At 41.5% G+C, this 17,139-nt stretch overlaps 1 protein-coding gene across 2 annotated transcripts; it reads right to left on the bottom strand.

Annotated features, from left to right (window-relative positions):
- Positions 1-5,839: 5,839 nt before the first annotated feature.
- KRR1 (KRR1, small subunit processome component homolog) lies at positions 5,840-16,291 on the bottom strand. 2 transcript variants are annotated; one of them, XM_019543190.1, is made up of 10 exons: positions 16,183-16,291; positions 15,368-15,546; positions 14,684-14,818; positions 14,241-14,366; positions 14,074-14,157; positions 11,633-11,689; positions 10,255-10,425; positions 10,006-10,083; positions 9,799-9,892; positions 5,840-8,613 (listed from the first exon to the last, which is right to left on the bottom strand). In XM_019543190.1, exons 1-10 carry the CDS (start codon positions 16,271-16,273, stop codon positions 8,471-8,473), a joined length of 1,158 nt encoding a protein of 385 aa, XP_019398735.1. In that variant the 5' UTR covers positions 16,274-16,291; the 3' UTR covers positions 5,840-8,470. The 2 variants fall into 2 exon arrangements, with proteins under 2 accessions (XP_019398735.1, XP_019398736.1); XM_019543191.1 differs by having other exon boundaries at positions 15,368-15,543; positions 16,183-16,289.
- Between the last annotated feature and the right edge of the window lie 848 nt (positions 16,292-17,139).

Below are 17,139 nucleotides of genomic sequence, written 5' to 3'. Positions count from 1 at the left end.
ACCAGATTGCCCAGCGTACTTTGCAGGGGCCCTGCATTACCTGGTGCCTTCTTCATCCTCCCTATGCATTTGAAAAAGGACTTTTTATTATCCTTGATCTTGGACACTAGTCCTAGCTCTATGTCCACCTTAGCTTTCCTGACAGCCCCCCTACAGGCCCAAGCAGAGGAGGTATACTCCTCTTTGGAGATAGCACCCCCCTTCCACTGGGTGTACGCCATCTTTTTGGTAAGCAGGCATTTCTGGACACCCTTGGTGAGCACTCTTGTCCCCCTTGCTTTTTGTTGGGATGGACTCTTGGGCCTTGAGTATCGTTTCCTTAAGGAACGACCACTCGTCCTGGACACTGAGTTCCCCTGCCCTCAAGGACCCCAGCGTCTCACCCACTAGTCTCCTCAACTTGTTGAAGTTGGCCCTCCTAAAGTCTAGGACTACCATCTTGCTGCAGGCCCTTGACACCCTATTGAAATATATTCTCCGAAGCTTGTGCTGACTTATACCATTTCCCTGTGAAAATTTTTGTTATTACTGTCATTGCCTCTCGCAGGGTGAAGAACTTATCTTTCTGCTGGGTCACTACTTGATTAGTGGCCAAGTTTCTTTTGCATCTTTTTCCCAGTCTGCCAGTTCAGTTTGGAGGTCTGCTGGCTTCCAAGGAGTCACCTCCCATTGCTGTAGGCCAGACCGCCCATGTTGATCCTGCTGCACTCTAGACTTCATAATGTTACTTACCTCTGATTGCACTGGAGGGGATCCTCCCTCCTAGGAGGTTGTCTCCTCTTTTATTTCTGGAACAGAGAGGGCAGGTTGGTCACCCTGGTCCCCGACTAGATCAGTTGCTGCCACTTCTGGTCCCTCCCCCTGGTTCCAGATCCTCTGATGGCAACAAAGTCATCACCATTTGCCACAACAAAGAAATGGCACCTTTTACCAACACGGTTTTACCAAATTTTCTGCCTATTTGCCACTGGGCAAAAATGCCTTCCACCACAGCAAGGTCCCTCACCTCAGAGGACACCCATAGATGCACTCTTTTACTAAGCTCCACCAGACTCGTGGTTTTTCCCCGGCGTATGAACATATCCACTACTCCTCAGACACAGCTGGCCAGGCCGCCCTCAAGGAGGGGTCTTTCATGCCCGCGTTCTCCACCACTTGTAGGGGCTCCCTCCCTTCCCAAGGGGGAAAGTGAGTTACCCACAAGTTACACGCCAAAGTAAAACCCAGTTAAAACTCTTCATTGCAAAGAAAGCAGTATACACACAACCCAATTATTGTAGCACGCCTACAAACTGCTAGTGCGTCGGGCTGGAGGCAAAGGCACTCCAAACCCTATCCCATGTATTACCTGCTAGGTCTCGGGAACCCCACACTGTGTCCAAGGTGGCGAGACTACCTCCTTTATCAGGTCCTCAACCTTGTCCTCTCCGAAGTAGTTCCGCCCAAGGCTTTGTTCTTATGACCTTTATACCTTTCTGCCTCCCAACCCCATGGGATCCTCCAATCACACAAACCTAGCCTTATCACCTTTTATGGGTTAGAGCAAGCCTCAGCGTATGCTGCAAAGCAGAGTTACCTCGGGTCTTGCCACAGTTCCCTTTCCAAGGCAGTTATTTCAGGCCCTTAAGTTACTTAAAGCAGATCCCCTTTTTGTTATCTGCAGCAGATAAGCAGATGCATTAGGTCATTATCCCATGGCCTCCGGGTTCTACGAAGCCCACTCCCACCCTGGGATGTCAGTTTGGCCTCCTCAGGACGGGCCTCACAAAAGTGCTGTGCCCAGTACTGGACACAGTACTCCAACTGCTGCCTTACCAAAGTCGCAGAGAGGGAGAGTATCCCTACTCTGGACCAGCTTGAGATGCATCTTTGGATGCATGACAAGGTATGACTGGCCTTGCTGGCACTGGCAGCTCATGTTCATCTTGGAGTCAATAATGACCTCAAGATCCCATTCCGCCTCTATGCTTTCAAGAGGAGAACTGCCCAGGCTGTATGCATGATAGCTGCTCATGAAAATAGCTGCTCGTGAAAAACAGAACACCTTCAAACAGGAGAGACTGATAGAAGCTCACTCCACAATACACAATAGACTAGTGGTTAGAGAACTCCCTTGGGATATGAAAGGCCTAGGTTAAAGTCCCTCCTGCAAGTCAGGCAGAAGAAGGAGTTAAAAACCAGGTTTCACACCTCCTAGGTGAGTACTCTAACTAGCAACTTGGAACAATAGAGGATAACACTATCTCTTCCACCTCATCTCCAATTATCTTGCAAGAGCCCAGTCTTTTAGGTCTGCTAGATCAGTCCAGCAGCAGCAGCAGAAAGGGGTTTTGAGTACCTCCTGTCACTAGGCAACAAAGCTCCTTTCTAGATTAAACTCCAAAACCTAAGGAGCCAGATTAAAAGCCTTCTGCTCTGATCTCTTCAAGTGATTTTGCACAGCTGTATCTTGTGCTGATATGGAAACTGGTACAAACATTTGCCTGCATGGGACAAATATAGATATGTCACCTTTATGATCATACCTCATTTCCTACCACAGTAAGAGGAGTGCAGAGGCTCTGCTGCTGGATCCTCAGGAGTCCTAATGAATAAAAATAAGCACAGCAAGAATTCTACTCCCCCTATCAAGGTTAACTTACACCCTGTTTTAAGTACATTGAAGGTCAAAGAGAGACTGAAGTCCGAAGTGTTCACATTTTGACATTTCTGCCACACTTTCAGCATATTCTCATCTGAAAGCTTTAAATCAAGAAAGTTGTAAATACTCATTATTTTAGAAATAAGACAGAGAACACTATATTTATAAAACAAAAATGCTTGAAAGTTGAGAAATTCAGCATGAAGGGTCACTAAACAAACTTTGACCTCATAAAATGAGTGTTAACAAGCCATTTTTTCCCCAACCACTATATCCCCATTTCCATAATTCATGCACATTTCCATTATGAACTACAAACCTTCATTCTCTCTAGTATAAAAGCAGTTACATATGGACCAGTCTAAGGCATAAAGCTTTCCTCCTTCAGCTGCTTTCCATTTCTCAGGCAACCTGCAGTGTAAATAACCTATCGACACTACATTAAAGACCCAGTCTGCTTGAAGTACTGTGGCTCACTGCTGGGAAAAGGAAAACCAACAAGTCCAAATCATCACTTTGCCTTTCTTTTTTAACTTTTTATGTACTGTGCTGTTGGAACTGCAGTGACATCCCATTGTGAAAAGATACAAACTATAGGATGATTACATTCAGCTAGCTACCAGTAAGGAGTAAACATTGGGCAAAAAAGATGGTTAGATTAAATGGCTCACAGAAATTTAATTGGACGTTTCTTTATTTTCAGTGCAAGCCTCTTCTACTTAAAATTCACAAACCAACAGCCCCTGAAAGCCACCCTGCCATAAATTAAATACAAAGAAACTCTACCTGAAGCAGAGATTTTACCCTGAAAATGGTGAAATGCTGTAGATTTCACCAGGGACTTTACTATTTCTAATGGTTTTCCATTAAAAGTTCTCAGACACAGATATGAAAAAAACCCAGAGATAGTCAGATTTTTCCTCTTATTTGACCTTACTTTTGCATTTCCTGAGTCGAGGTGGAATGCGCTCACTGTCTCTCTCTCATTAAACACAAACACAGGCAAACATAAGGGTAGATCCCCCCCGCCCCCAACACACTTAAGTCTTATCAAACGTAACATTTACCTTTGAACACTAAACTTATGAATGGAAGGTGGTCAAACATCCGCATTTCAGGGTAGAATTTGACAAACAGAAACTATTTATCAAGGTCCTCTGTAATTACAGGAACATCATTAGCTCAAGAAAAAAAATCACTTAAAAATTCTATCAACTGCAAGCAACCAGACTAGTACTAAATGTGGAAGACATCAAAAGATATTTTTTCAGGATTTCTTTTGTCAGCATTTTCCCTCTCATTTTCAGCTACTGCATATCTTAGTCACCCCTGTACAAATAAAGGTCACTTCTACAAATATACTTACATAATGAATAACTTTATCAGGCAAATAGTAATCAGCAGGACACTGATCACATGAGATATTTGGAGAATCAGGACTTGATTTAGCTTCCTGTGTTATCTGTAGTTTCTTCACATAGCTATGAGATAGGGAAAAAAGGCAAAAAAGGCTTTTTAAATACTAAAAAAAAAAAATACACTGCAGATCCATGCAAATTGGAAAGGACATTAATGGACAGGCACTAGACCCAAGGCTAATTTTAACTTGTATTTTAGTTAAATGGATTTCAAATTGACATGTCTCCTTGAACAAAGCCTTGGTAATTTATTGTTACTCAAGTTCTAGTTTCTATTTTAACTGGTAGAATTTTTTTATATTTAATTGCTCTCTCTCTCTCAGAAAGTAATTAACAATAAGATGCATCTCAGTGGTTTTAAGTGACCATCAAACCACAAATTGAGACAAACACAATGCTGGGAAAGTAGGCTCTATACAAGTGCAAAACCTTGCAGGGTTAAGAATAGATTTTATTAACAAAGTCTAATCAAGTATGCTCCAAGTGTCGTAGGCTTAAAATATTCAAATCATCAACATGTTATAGCTACATGGCCAAAAAATGGAAATAAAACAAAGGGTAACAACTGATTTGCGAGATGCAGATTTCAGATGCAATAAAGGAACGAAAACATATGAAGGATCAAGTACTATACAGTGCAGGCTCATAATAAGAATCTGACCATTATCACACAAGCCAGTGATGTAGAGTAGTCTGAGATCCAACTTGCAGCTATAGATATCATTGAAAACCAACAGAAAAAGGTTGGTTTCCATTTCCAGCTGGAACTAACTGCAGAAAGCACACTATCTGATACTTCACTTCAGCTGGCCCAGCCTTTCAATTAGATAACCTAAATCTCCACAGCCTTGCAATCTGTTGACTTGCACCTGTGCAAAGTAAATGAAAAATATTTTCTTCAGACTGGGTATCCAGATATGGTCGTTCTTACTGGAGAGTTAATAATCACCATGCCAAAGCTTAACTGGAACATATCTACATGCACATATGCTCACGGTCCACACAATGAGCTATTTAACATTTAATAAAAGCAGTTCAGTATGTATTTATTACAAAAATTATGCGGGGAAAGAGACTATACAAGATTTTGAAGCAATCTTTGGATAAAAGCCCATCATATACAACTCACACTTTGGGTTAGAGACAATCATATTTTTATCATAGGTTAATCATATATTAGGCTGAGTTTAGTCATGTAAGCTCGTAACTGCTATTCAGAAAGTTCCTGCTTAGCTGCTGCCTAATTCTTGGGCACCTACATTTTCTAGGTACCTCCCTGCTTGATTAGGCTCCTACAGTTTTGCCTCGGTGGCCTGTACCGCACACTTAAGTGCTTAACCAGTTAATCATATTTTAAGTTGTAACCTGGCCACACATTCAATCAACCAAGGGTGTAATAAAACGAGGAATAAGTCACAAAATTATTCAACAAAAAATGTGCAATGAGCTCCTTTCTATCACACCATTAATTGAACTTATGGCCAGGTGCTCCCCTGTGGCTAGGAGCCCAATCTGTTGATGAGGCTCCCAGCTGCAGGGGCACACACAGCTGATGGGGCTCACAGCTGCAGACATACCCCATGCACTCAAGCGGATGGGAGTGCTGCAACTAACAGGACTCCTAGCCACAGGAGCTTGCTACTAGCCAATGCTATTCTTCACTAGATCAGTCCCTAATCATTGCACACCCTTTTCCTCCAAGATCAAGTTTCTTTGTCAGTCTCTTCAATTACACACACACTCTCTATATGGGCTTTTTATCACGGATGTGGTTCCCCCCCCCCGCCTTTTTATAGGAAATAAGCTACTTGCTTGGTCTAAATAAGAGTTCACCAACCTGAAAAGCAGAAAAATTGCATAATGGATTGGTTACTGTTTTGTGTGCAAGTGGTCACACATTCACATCTGGTTATTTACTTTGTGAGTGAGAATCTAGTGCCTTTGTTATACAGATGCCTCGCTAAGTAACTGTTATATTTACTCCTGGTTTTAAAACTCTATTATTCTCAGGCATCTGAACAGAGTGACTTGTTAATCTTGTAAGCACCTTCAATTGCATTTACTAAACTAAAAGAAAATCCCAAATATCTGTTTGAAAAAACAAAAGCTTTGTTTAGGAAAGGCTATGGTTACAAAAAGAACAAAGAGGAGGAAAAGCAGGAGTAAAATTCCTTCAAAATGAAAGCCAAACTTCATATATTACTTGCCAAAAGAACCAGAGCTCCAGATGCTACCAAGAATTCCATGGGGGCAGGCTTCTCATCCCATGTACCTTAAAGTTTAATTTAATAAAAATAACTTAAGAGTCATCTTAATCATCGCATTAGGATGTTTTTTGTTTTAGGTATTCCTTTCCAGTGATTCATGTGGATCTCTAAGTCAAGGTTACCTACTAACCAGAAAAACCCAAGTAAAGTTTGAGTGGTAATAAATGATAAGTTTGTACATGGCACCATATTTTGCATAATGCAGACAAGTTACTCAAGACACCAAATTACATAACCACCACTATAATAAATTACACGATAACGAATATTCTGAGCAAGTTAAGGATAAGAACTAGGTTTGAGTTCTACGGTATTTTGATATTGAGGTACTCCTATTAAACTTTGGTCAATTTAACAAATGTTCCAAAATTCTGCTTTTGCAGAAAAAAAAAGTGTAGACCAGCGGTTCCCAAACTCAAATAAATTGCACACTACCAATTTAAAATGATACAACCTTAAATACCACAAGCAAATTTGTCAATTCAACCTTAAGTACCACCAGCTAATTTTTCTCAGACACAGTAATTATAATAAATTTGTTACCATGTACCACTGACAGGTTGTCTGCATACCACTGGTGTTACGTATACCACAGACTGGGAACTGCTGATGTAGACCATATGTCTGTCTATTTATGCTGTGAGTTAGGAGGCAAAGGAACACAAGAACTGAAAGGGGCCTTCTGCAACAACAAGTCAAGTCCTCTACATACATAAACAGTCCAGGAATCCCCCTCAACTTGTCACTTTGAAGCCCCATATCCAAATACAAGGCACAATAAATAACACATCAAGGACATTCTGAAACACACCATAGGTAAAAACACAGACAACAAAGACACTACTTATGTCCTGCCACTGCAATAACATGAAAGTAATCAGTTAACAAATGCTAAGATCCCACAGCAGTGCTGTCCTATTGGCAGCCTGGGGGCTGCATACAGCTTGCAAGAGATTATTGGTGGTCCCCAAGGCCCAGGCCACTCCACAATGTGCTGATGCCAGGAGTCTGTAAAAAACTTAGCAACAGTTAGGATGCTAGCATGAGCTGCTTGCCTGCCACTGATTCCTGACCCTTGTTTGTCCCATAGATTATAAGCTATTTTTTGCCAGGCACTCTCTCTGTTACATTTGTACCATGGTGTCCTAACTTACTAGTAGGTGTTACAGTAACACAAATAAGCCATTGTATACCCACCCAGCCTTAGAGACTGAAATTTAAAAAAAAAAAAAAAAAATGAATCACAGCTTCAATGCAACTCAAAAGTGACATCAACCAATCCTTTTCTGACTTCTGCTGTTGATTCTTGTTTTGTTTTTTTTAACGCCATTTTAAAATTACGCATGGCAATCATCCAGTATTCCAGAAAGGCTGTACTTTGATTAGTATGCTTCTCACACCTGCACTTCTCTTTCTTAGCTCAATTAAGGTGTGACATCTCACTCAACTAGTTTTTACTGAATATTAAATTTTTTTCCAAATACTTAGTTTGCTTCAAATCTGTTTCCACAAAATGAGCAATATGTTTTCAGGGACTGCTAGAAAGCAATACCATTCAATCATGTCATAAGGAGCAAAAGATGAATAGGTAAAAGGGATGTAACATTGTATTAAAACACCAACACAGTTATGCAAAAATAATTATTAGCTCTGATAGAAACATACAATATATGACAATCTACTTAAATGCTCATACAAATGTTATCTTCATACATGTTGTACTCTGCCTCTCCCTTACAGAAATGCTTCCTGTAAATCATGTTCTCATCAAATTCTTATGACTTCCTGATTAATATTATGCATCTGAATCCCCATCCTGATGTCTGTACTATGCTATAAACTCTGGATCATTCCCAAGGAGATGATAAAATGAACAAAAAGTTACTATTTTACTTTCTCATACCTGCTTTGCCACCCCCTAAGCAACTAAAACATTTTCTTTTCAGGCCCTGAAGATTTTAAAATTGTTGCTTTATGTTCATAAAATCCCAGCATGTGCATAACAGAAAAAGGATGTATTTCTTTAGTCTTTTCATCTGTATTCCAAGGCAGCATAGCATTGTTGATAACCCCAGTCCCATACCTTCAGTGTACAAAAAGTTTCTTTGCAAAATACAGTACAAAATGTTGGTCCCCCAAATAAATCATTTCTTTTTTTTTTTTTTCTTTTCATCTGCTGCAATTTTTAGTTTGGCTTCTTCCACTGTAAGTGCTCCCAGCTTCTTCTTTTTTGCTTTCTTTACCTTTTCCTTGATAGCTTCAATATCAATTTTTGTTTCAGTAGAAGCTATGTAAAAAGAGTTAAAAAAGAGAATCAGTCACCCATTCTGTTTTGTTTTTTTTTTTAAGTATACACTAGAAATTAACTACAAAGCAAGTCCATATCTGTATACCTTAAGTGGTCTCTAAGAAAAATAAAATTCAAGGCGCAGAATTTTAAAGGTTTTTTTTAAACTATTCTAACATTATTCCATAGCTGGATTTGGTAGAGTTGATAGCATATAACATGTATTAGAAACCATTTTTTTAAATGGCATCTGAGAACAGATGATGGACTCTGCACTGAGACACAATATCTGACACCTGTCAAAGCATGAATGCATTTTTGTTCCAAAAATTAACTTAAGGGATGTGCTGCCTGGCTAAAACATCCTGGCTAAAACATCCACAAATGCGTTAAAGAGGTGTTTTGTTTTGTTTTTAGTTTTGGAGGAAGGACACGAGTTGTGGAATTTTTTCTCTCCTTATTTTAATTCACCAGTCACGGACCTGTGCAGAGGAACAGTAGTGATATTGTTAAAAGTATATTTATACTAAGCATATCAGAGCATACGAAGAATCATGAGTTTGCACAAAGTGTTCTTATTTTTCATAAACAACTACTTATTCCTACACAAAAATGAACCAGCACTTTGGGATTTCAGTTCTTTCCTAACATATAAAATACTCTTGTAATTTATATGGGAAGATAAAGAGGTAAACGTATCGTACATAGTATCCCAAAATGTAATTCCCCATTTGACAAAGGAGATTGTTGCTGACAAAGCTCATCTCCCTGACTAGTTAGTCCCTAAGGGGGACTAACCCTGCTATACCTTCTGTTGTAATTTGTCTTTATATTTCAAGTGCCATCCACAAAGTTGGTCATTTCTTTCAAATTAAAAAAAAAAAAAGCACGAGCATGCCACAGTGAATACATTTCCATTGCTACTTCTTAATACCCAAAAGCTGAAGTAAGAAACAAATCTGTGATCCAGGGGACCCTCGTGAAACTACAGAAATACTGTTCTTGGATATTTTATTTACCCCTACCTATCTGCAATTCCACTAATGGATTTAGTTGGTGAAAATCAACCTAGGCTGGTCCTTCTTGCCACAAAATAAATTTTCATATTCTATACTACCACCCACTAAACTAAGGAACAGCAGACAAAACAGCAGAAAGGGTTTTAAAACAGGAAATAAAACTTACCTTTCTTAGGTTTTACAACTGGCTTTTCCTTGGGTGGGATGAATGCTTTGTTTCTTTCCTCTTGTCTTCTACTAATGGCTTCAGCTTGTTTTGCCTAATATTACAAGAAATACGGTCAAAAACTTTTGTTGCCAAGCACATAAAACAAAGCAAGAATATGACTAACCTGTATGATAAAGGCGAAAACAAAAATCAGAATAACTTTACCTTTTTCTCTTCTACTCTCTTTCTTTTTTTCAGGCTCTCTTTCAAGAAATATTCTCCACTTGCCAATTCTTTATCAATCTGTAACACAAAATCAAAAACATGTTTATGGACTATGAAGAAAATGTAGCCAAGGTGTTTAAACTATGACTTTTCAACAACAGGTATCAACTGATCCCAGTCACAAACTACTTTGGAGCAAGATGGTCAAGCCCCTTTACCTTTCTGTGAAATAAAGCAGAACAGTCTGACCTGGCTTTCTGGCTGTGGAGGTGGGAATGGTGTGTATTCCTTCTTAATATTTTTCTTCTTTGGCTCCTTGCGTTTTTTCAAGTTCTTGTGTTTGAACCGCGGCAAAAATCTTTCCCAACTCTGTCCTCTTAGTTTAGGGTCTTTTGATAGCTCCCTTTTAATCATGAGAGTCTGTAATAATTAAAAAATAGTAAAAAGAAATATTTAAAAACAAGATCGCTGTAGCACCACAGAGATCCTGTTGGCATATACGCTAAATTGCATTACTTTAAGCATTACTACAATAAAGCACAGAAGAAAACTAGGTTGCTTTAAGCAAGAGCAGTGAGACTAGAGTGTACTTGCGCTCAGACTGAAGGACAAAGGCCCCTGACAGACTATCAATTAAAGGCATAAAGGGCATTTATACACATACTCTGGGAGTTGGGGGAGGAACGCAGCCAGCACTTTACCGCTCTAATTAAAAGCGGCCAGAGCATCACGTGCATCAGCATCCCCCCGCTAGTTAGAGTGCCCACACTGCCATTTCTCAGCACAGGGATGTGACACTGGAGTCTATGACACTAGAGACGACTAGAGTGTGGTAATCACCACGCTCCAGCAGACTCAATCAATTCTGCTCTAACACGCTGTTATAACAACACATTGGAGCAGCCTCCCACCACATGTATAGTCACCTCATGGAATCTAATCCACAAACACAAGAATAGTGCCCTACCATCCTACATGTGCATGGCAGGAGGCACAACTGTGGCATCAAGGACCATATCCTAATCACATTCTATTGCCAGTGCAGGAGCCTGGGATCATGATCCCAGGCTCCCCTAGACTGGTAAGTAGAAAGTTTAGCAGTGCCTGGCGCACCAAGCTCAAAGTGCCAGTCAGCCTGGCCACACGTTCAATTTAAGGCATGATGGGAATGAGCCACAAAAGTTATTACACATTTTGTATGAGAACTCTGTGGCTTATTCCCTATTTTATTAAAGCATTATTTGCATGAACTTGCAGCCTCGTTGCTACTTAAGATGCAATTTAGTAGTTAATTAAGTCCTAAGGGGCCAAAGTATACTAGTTTACACATAAATCAAGGCAACTTGGCTATCATATAAATGAACATGCAGTTTTCCTTTATTGCTCAATTAGATGCTATTATTATTCTACTGATGTACACAACTAAGGGTATTTCAAGATAATCTGAAGGAAATATAGTCTTCTTAAAAGGTGCAACATAAAAGAAATTCTCAAAATAAGGCATCATATGAATACTTAACAAAGATGCTTTATTACAAGGAATAGAATTTGGAGTGAAAGACTGCTAACCACATGTACGGTGTGAGTTAATGAGCTAGCTAGTCCATATACATAGAACTACACGCACCTTAATATTATATATGGGATGTATATTCTTCATGGTATCCAAAACAGCTCTTCTAACCTAGTTTATAAAAAAAATAAAAGGAAACTGAACTCATCATTGGCATTATAAATTGTACTAACATAATAAATATTAAACAATACTTTCAAACTCCTTTGTACCAGTGAAATATTAGAAGAAAAATCCTCCTCTGAACCTTTCTGAATTAGCTATCTTAGATGGCATTTGTAACTTGGGTAAATATGTTTAGAATAAGAATATTAAGATATGTGGGGAGCTGGAGGAAAAGCAAGGGCAACACTGGACCCCTTGTCAGACGGGACAACTGACAACCAGGAAAAAAAACAACCTATTAAATGTGTCCTTTCGTTGGTCTTTCATCAGTCCCATGGGATGCCCATGTCTGTGACGGGACAGGGAGGTCTGGCTGAGGGAGATCTCCTGCCCTCCGTTAATGCTGAACTCGTGAAAGAACACCAGCTGGAGTACTGCGTCCAGTTTTGGGCTCCACAATTCAAAAAGGAAGTGGAGAAGCTTGAGAGAGTGCATAGAAGAGCCACGAGCATGATCAGAGATCAGGAAACAAGACCTTACGACGACAGGCTGAGAGCCATGGGGCTCTTTAGCCTGGAAAAGCGCAGGCTCAGGGGTGACCTGATGGTCACCTACAAGTTTATCAGGGGTGACCACCAGGATCTGGGGGAACGTTTGTTCATCAGAGCGCCCCAAGGGATGACGAGGTCAAATGGTTATAAACTACTGCAAGACCGTTTCAGGCTGGACATAAGGAAGACTCTCTTTACTGTCCAAGCCCCCAAGGTCTGGAACAGCCTGCCATTGGAGGTGGTTCAAGCATCTACATTGAACACCTTCAAGAGTAAACTGAATGCTTATCTTGCTGGGATCCTATGACCCTTTGGGCAGTGGGGCTGGACTCGATGATCTTCCGAGGTCCTTTCCAGCCCTAACATCTATCAAATATGTTCATTACGTTAATGGCCTCTCTGAAGTGTGGCTATTTCAATATAAAGGGGCAAAATCCAAATTTCTCAAATTTACTTTTGTTTTCTTTAAAAAAAAAAAAAAAAGTTCACAATATTCTCTGGAACTGTTTAATTCCACTAAACAGTTGCTTTCAACACATTCTTTTGAAGCATTTATAACTCAATTTTACATTCAATCAAGGTTAGTTTTCCTTTAACACCAAGGAAATTAACATATTTACTTAGACATAAGATGTCCATGAACACAAGACGACCACCAATAATTATTTTATATATGAGAAATTTATACATTTGTTGCTATTTTTCAAATATTGAACCTAATTATTGGAGATTTGCCTTGAATTTGTCCCCCTTTCCACTGCTATAGAAGGGAATATATCTGGGACATCAGGCAGCCACCATGCCCTGTGCCTCCCCCCATATTTCTTCCACCTGTGGCCCCCTCCCCAGCTCCTGGCAGACCCTGCTCTCCCTGAGTACATGGAAATGAAGAACAAATTTGAAAACACTGACCTTAAAAATAAACAGAATGTTGGTTATATTTTTCCATTACTGAATGCATGCAGATTTTGGCAGCAGTTTAATGACAAACAATGTATTTAATGAGATTTCCTTGTGTGCACATGTGAGATCAGGGCTTTTTTTACCCCATGCTGATTATACTGTCTTGTATACAACCTTGTCTTGCATTTGAGTAAATACAGTAGTTTAAAATTCCTGTATCTTTGCATTTAAGTTAACGAAGACTATGTCTTGCATTGTTTCTGCTTCTTATGGTCTATGAAGGACATGGATCAATTTACATTTTTCTAAAAAGCAACATATTTAAGAGAGCTAAATTTATTCACTCATTCCTTGGAGTCTCAGAACAGCAAAGACTTCCTGGGCCTGAAAAAGGGTGATTGCACCCAAAAGCTTGTCAAGAACTTTTTTACAACTACTTAGTTGATCTAATAAAAGATACCACATCTACTCAAAGAACCTTGCCGGCCTATGTCCTTAGACCAGCACGGCTATAACCAAAAACCCCAGACTCATACATGCATATGCAATGAATTAACCTGTTTAGCAGTAACAATATGATTCAGCTTATGGTAAACAAACTGCTTTTGTATTAAACAGCGGCACAGGTATCATGTGGAAGGTTGATGGGTGTAGGAGTCTGTCTCACCTACCACTTAGGGCAGGAATTGGCAATCTTTTGCCGTCACAGGATACAACCCAGCCCCTGTCACAGGCCACAGATCTCCACACACTGACACCCGATCGAGGCAGTTTGGGTAAGTGTTAGAGGTGCTTATGTCTGCAAACTTTCAAAAGTTTGTCATTAAGAAACAGGTGCTTTCTAGATCTGCTTAAAGTTTGCTGGATCTGAGCTGGGAAGATGATGACTAAGATCTATCATGGAGCTGGAGGCACAAGTCTCTTAAATAAGCTTACCTCTTTTATCCCACTAAAAGGTCCAACAGCTGAAACGGTGTTCCCTTGTACCATGATGTAACAGTTTGTTAAAAGTTCCAGGGCCTATACAAAAAAGGAAACAAGTATAAACTGGAGACCCAACACACAGGTAAAATCTTTGTGATTGTTGTGCATGCATCATGTACCTTCAGAGTAGATCCTTTGGGCCCAATAAGTCTGCCTCTTCTTTTTAAAAACCTGTCTCTGTTTCTCACTAGAGATCCTATTTTAATGATATCGCATGCAGTGTCATCCTGAAGGATACGCACAGCCTAAAAGCAAAACCAAAGATAAGAAATACAAGAAATGGTTTATCCTACAGCAAATCCTCACCTTTCAGCGCACTAAACTAAATGAAGCAAAAACTCATTACTACATCTTAAGCATGTGCCAAGAAAAGTTTACTCTATCCCTCTGTTAAATACTTCATTATTCTATAAGCAGTTCTCTTTCAAAGCTCATGCTTTATTTTGTTCCACTGAATTGACTGAAAACCCTAACTTTTGAAATGAGAAATACTAAATTAGATTTAAGATAATATTAAAATCTCTTAAGTACTTTATATGAATTACTTTTTTTTTCTACAAACCTGCTCAAACAGAACACTTCTTGCTAAAAGCTTTATTAAGTCTCTTGCTCTGATGATCATATATGGGTCAAAGGTTTTCTTAGTTGTGGTGACAGTCATGCTACCTTCAATTAAATCCAACGATGCATTTATATGCTGCAATAGTTGAAAACAAATCATCAGCCACATGCAGCCAGTCTCGTCTTTAATAAAAACCTAAGGATTTTCCATCAAAAGAAGTAGGATACTTGAAATAAAACATGTTCACACTATACATTTGATTTCTACTATTTCTAAACTGACTTCCAGATTATTAAGTCTGTGGGCGCAACAAGCTACAGTTTATTCCTAAATAGTGCTTGAAAAGACACCAATCTTGACCTGCACAAGTGGTTCAATTCGAGTCTGCAAGAACCTCAATTAGGTTTACAAGCTGGATTCTGACTGCTTCGCACAGTCCCCATTAATTTCAGCTGGGCTCCCCACAGACTCAAGAGTCTAACCTCTTAACTTCAACTACAGAACTAGATGGTTCAGGTCTTAAGGTACACATGCATCTGGAAATACATACTGAGAATGCCATCAAAATAAAGTGAACCCACACAGGAAGGCAGACTAAGTAACCTGCATAACTGCAATCAACTTTTCAAATGGCAAAATGTAGTTTTATGAGTTAGTCTATGAGTATCTAGGAGTCATTCATACATGTTCATTCAAGGCTTTCTGCACCAGTGGCCAGCACTCTTTCAAGTAAGCCTCTCTGTACTTTGGAAACAGAGTTGCGAAACTGCTTTCTTCTAGAAGTCCTCTTGGGTTATCTCCTTTTGTAAAGGGCGCTTCTTTCCAGCCGTCGGGGACAGTGAGAAGCTGTGATTCATCCACCACTACAGACAAAAACGTGCCAGCATTAGAGAGCTTCTCTTTTCATCACCAACTCCCTTTTTCCTTCTTTTAATGGGTGCATAATGTGCCGATTTAAGGTACATTAGCCATTTTCAAGGTGCATTCAGGGTGTAAGTCTATACGTGCAAACCCTTAATGTGCCTTAAAAATGGTGATTTTAGGCTACTTGTGCCTAAAATTGACATCTACAAAAGAAAGCATCACAATTAAGCAGGCACAGCTAAAGCACCTTAACGCACATGTAGATGTGCTAAGAAGCATTAACACTGTGTACACTGATTGACATAGGATGCATTTGAGTCACAAGTCGGTCTGCATTAATGACCCTTTGCGCATGCATGTGTAAACATGTGCTTCAACTACTTTAATGCACGTTACGGCTAGGCGCAAGTAAAAGCATGTGCAGACGGGCCCAGTAGGGGCAGAGGTGTATTAGACCCACGCTAAGGGAGATGTTGAGTGTCCCCATCTCCCAACGCAAGGGCAAGGCGGTGCAGGAAACCCACAGGGGCGCAGAGTCCCCAGCCCCGCCCAGAGGAGGGGAAAAACGCGGCCCGCGTATGCGCCCCCAGCCCCGCGGCGGAACCCGACAACCGCCCGCGCCCGCGGAACATCACCATTTCCCGCCTTCTTTTTAGCGCGGCGCTTGGCCCGAGCCGCCGCCGCCGACCTCCCGCTCTCACTCTTGGCATCCACAGCCACCGCCATGCTGCCTGCCACACTCTCACCCCTCCCCCAGCGCAGCGGCGGAAGTGGCGTAGCCGTGACCGGAAGAGCCGCCCGGCCCCGTCACAGTGCATGTTAGGAACGCCAGACTGGGTACTGCTGCGCGCAGGCGCCGGGCGAGCAAACGGCTGGCCCCCGGTCCTGGGGCTGCTGCCGCGAGCGGAGGTGGAGCACGTGGGCTTTGTCCTACAGCCGCGGCGCCTCCCGTGAGGAGCAGCTCGCGCTGCCTCAGGCCCCCAGAAAAAACAAGACGCGCCCGTGCCGGGCTCCTCTGCGCATCTACACGTGGTCAACGCAGTCCCGGAGTTTATTGCCCCCAGGCGCCACGTTTACACGTACGCCCAGGACGCTGAGCCGGGTCGGTAGGGGCCAGGGCTCAGGCGGCTGCGGAGGGGCTGGCGGGTGAGGAGGCTCCAGGGGTGGGGGGGAGCCCCAGCTGGTATGTCAGCACCTATCGGTGTCACCACACCCGGAAAACCCCAGCAGGAGGCTAGTATTTGTGTTTACAAGTACGAACCTGGTGCGGAGCTGTTTCTTGCGGCCTAATAGGGCCACTCTATAGACATGAATGCCATGTGCCCCCAGAGGCTGGGGGAGCACAGCGACTGCTCCTAGGCGGCTGGCCCATGGTGGGGGTGAGCAGGGAGGTCCTGCACGTGTTGGCGGGGGGTTGAGCACCAGCCAGTAGTTGGTGACTACCTGCGACTGCCAGCAGTGGCAATCAGGGACCGCCTGCAGATGCCACTGTTAGTATTGGCAGGAGGAGGTACTGCTGGCAACATCAACACCACCTGTTGCAGGGGGGTACACCGCCAAGCTCAGGGGGTCCATGTGCACCTCCTACACAT

This window comes from Crocodylus porosus, unplaced genomic scaffold, assembly GCF_001723895.1.
Source record: "Crocodylus porosus isolate Cpor-Errol unplaced genomic scaffold, CroPor_comp1, whole genome shotgun sequence".
Lineage (NCBI taxonomy): Eukaryota > Metazoa > Chordata > Crocodylia > Crocodylidae > Crocodylus > Crocodylus porosus.
Note: the sequence above shows the minus strand (reverse complement) of the source record. Positions and strands in the feature narration are given on the sequence as shown.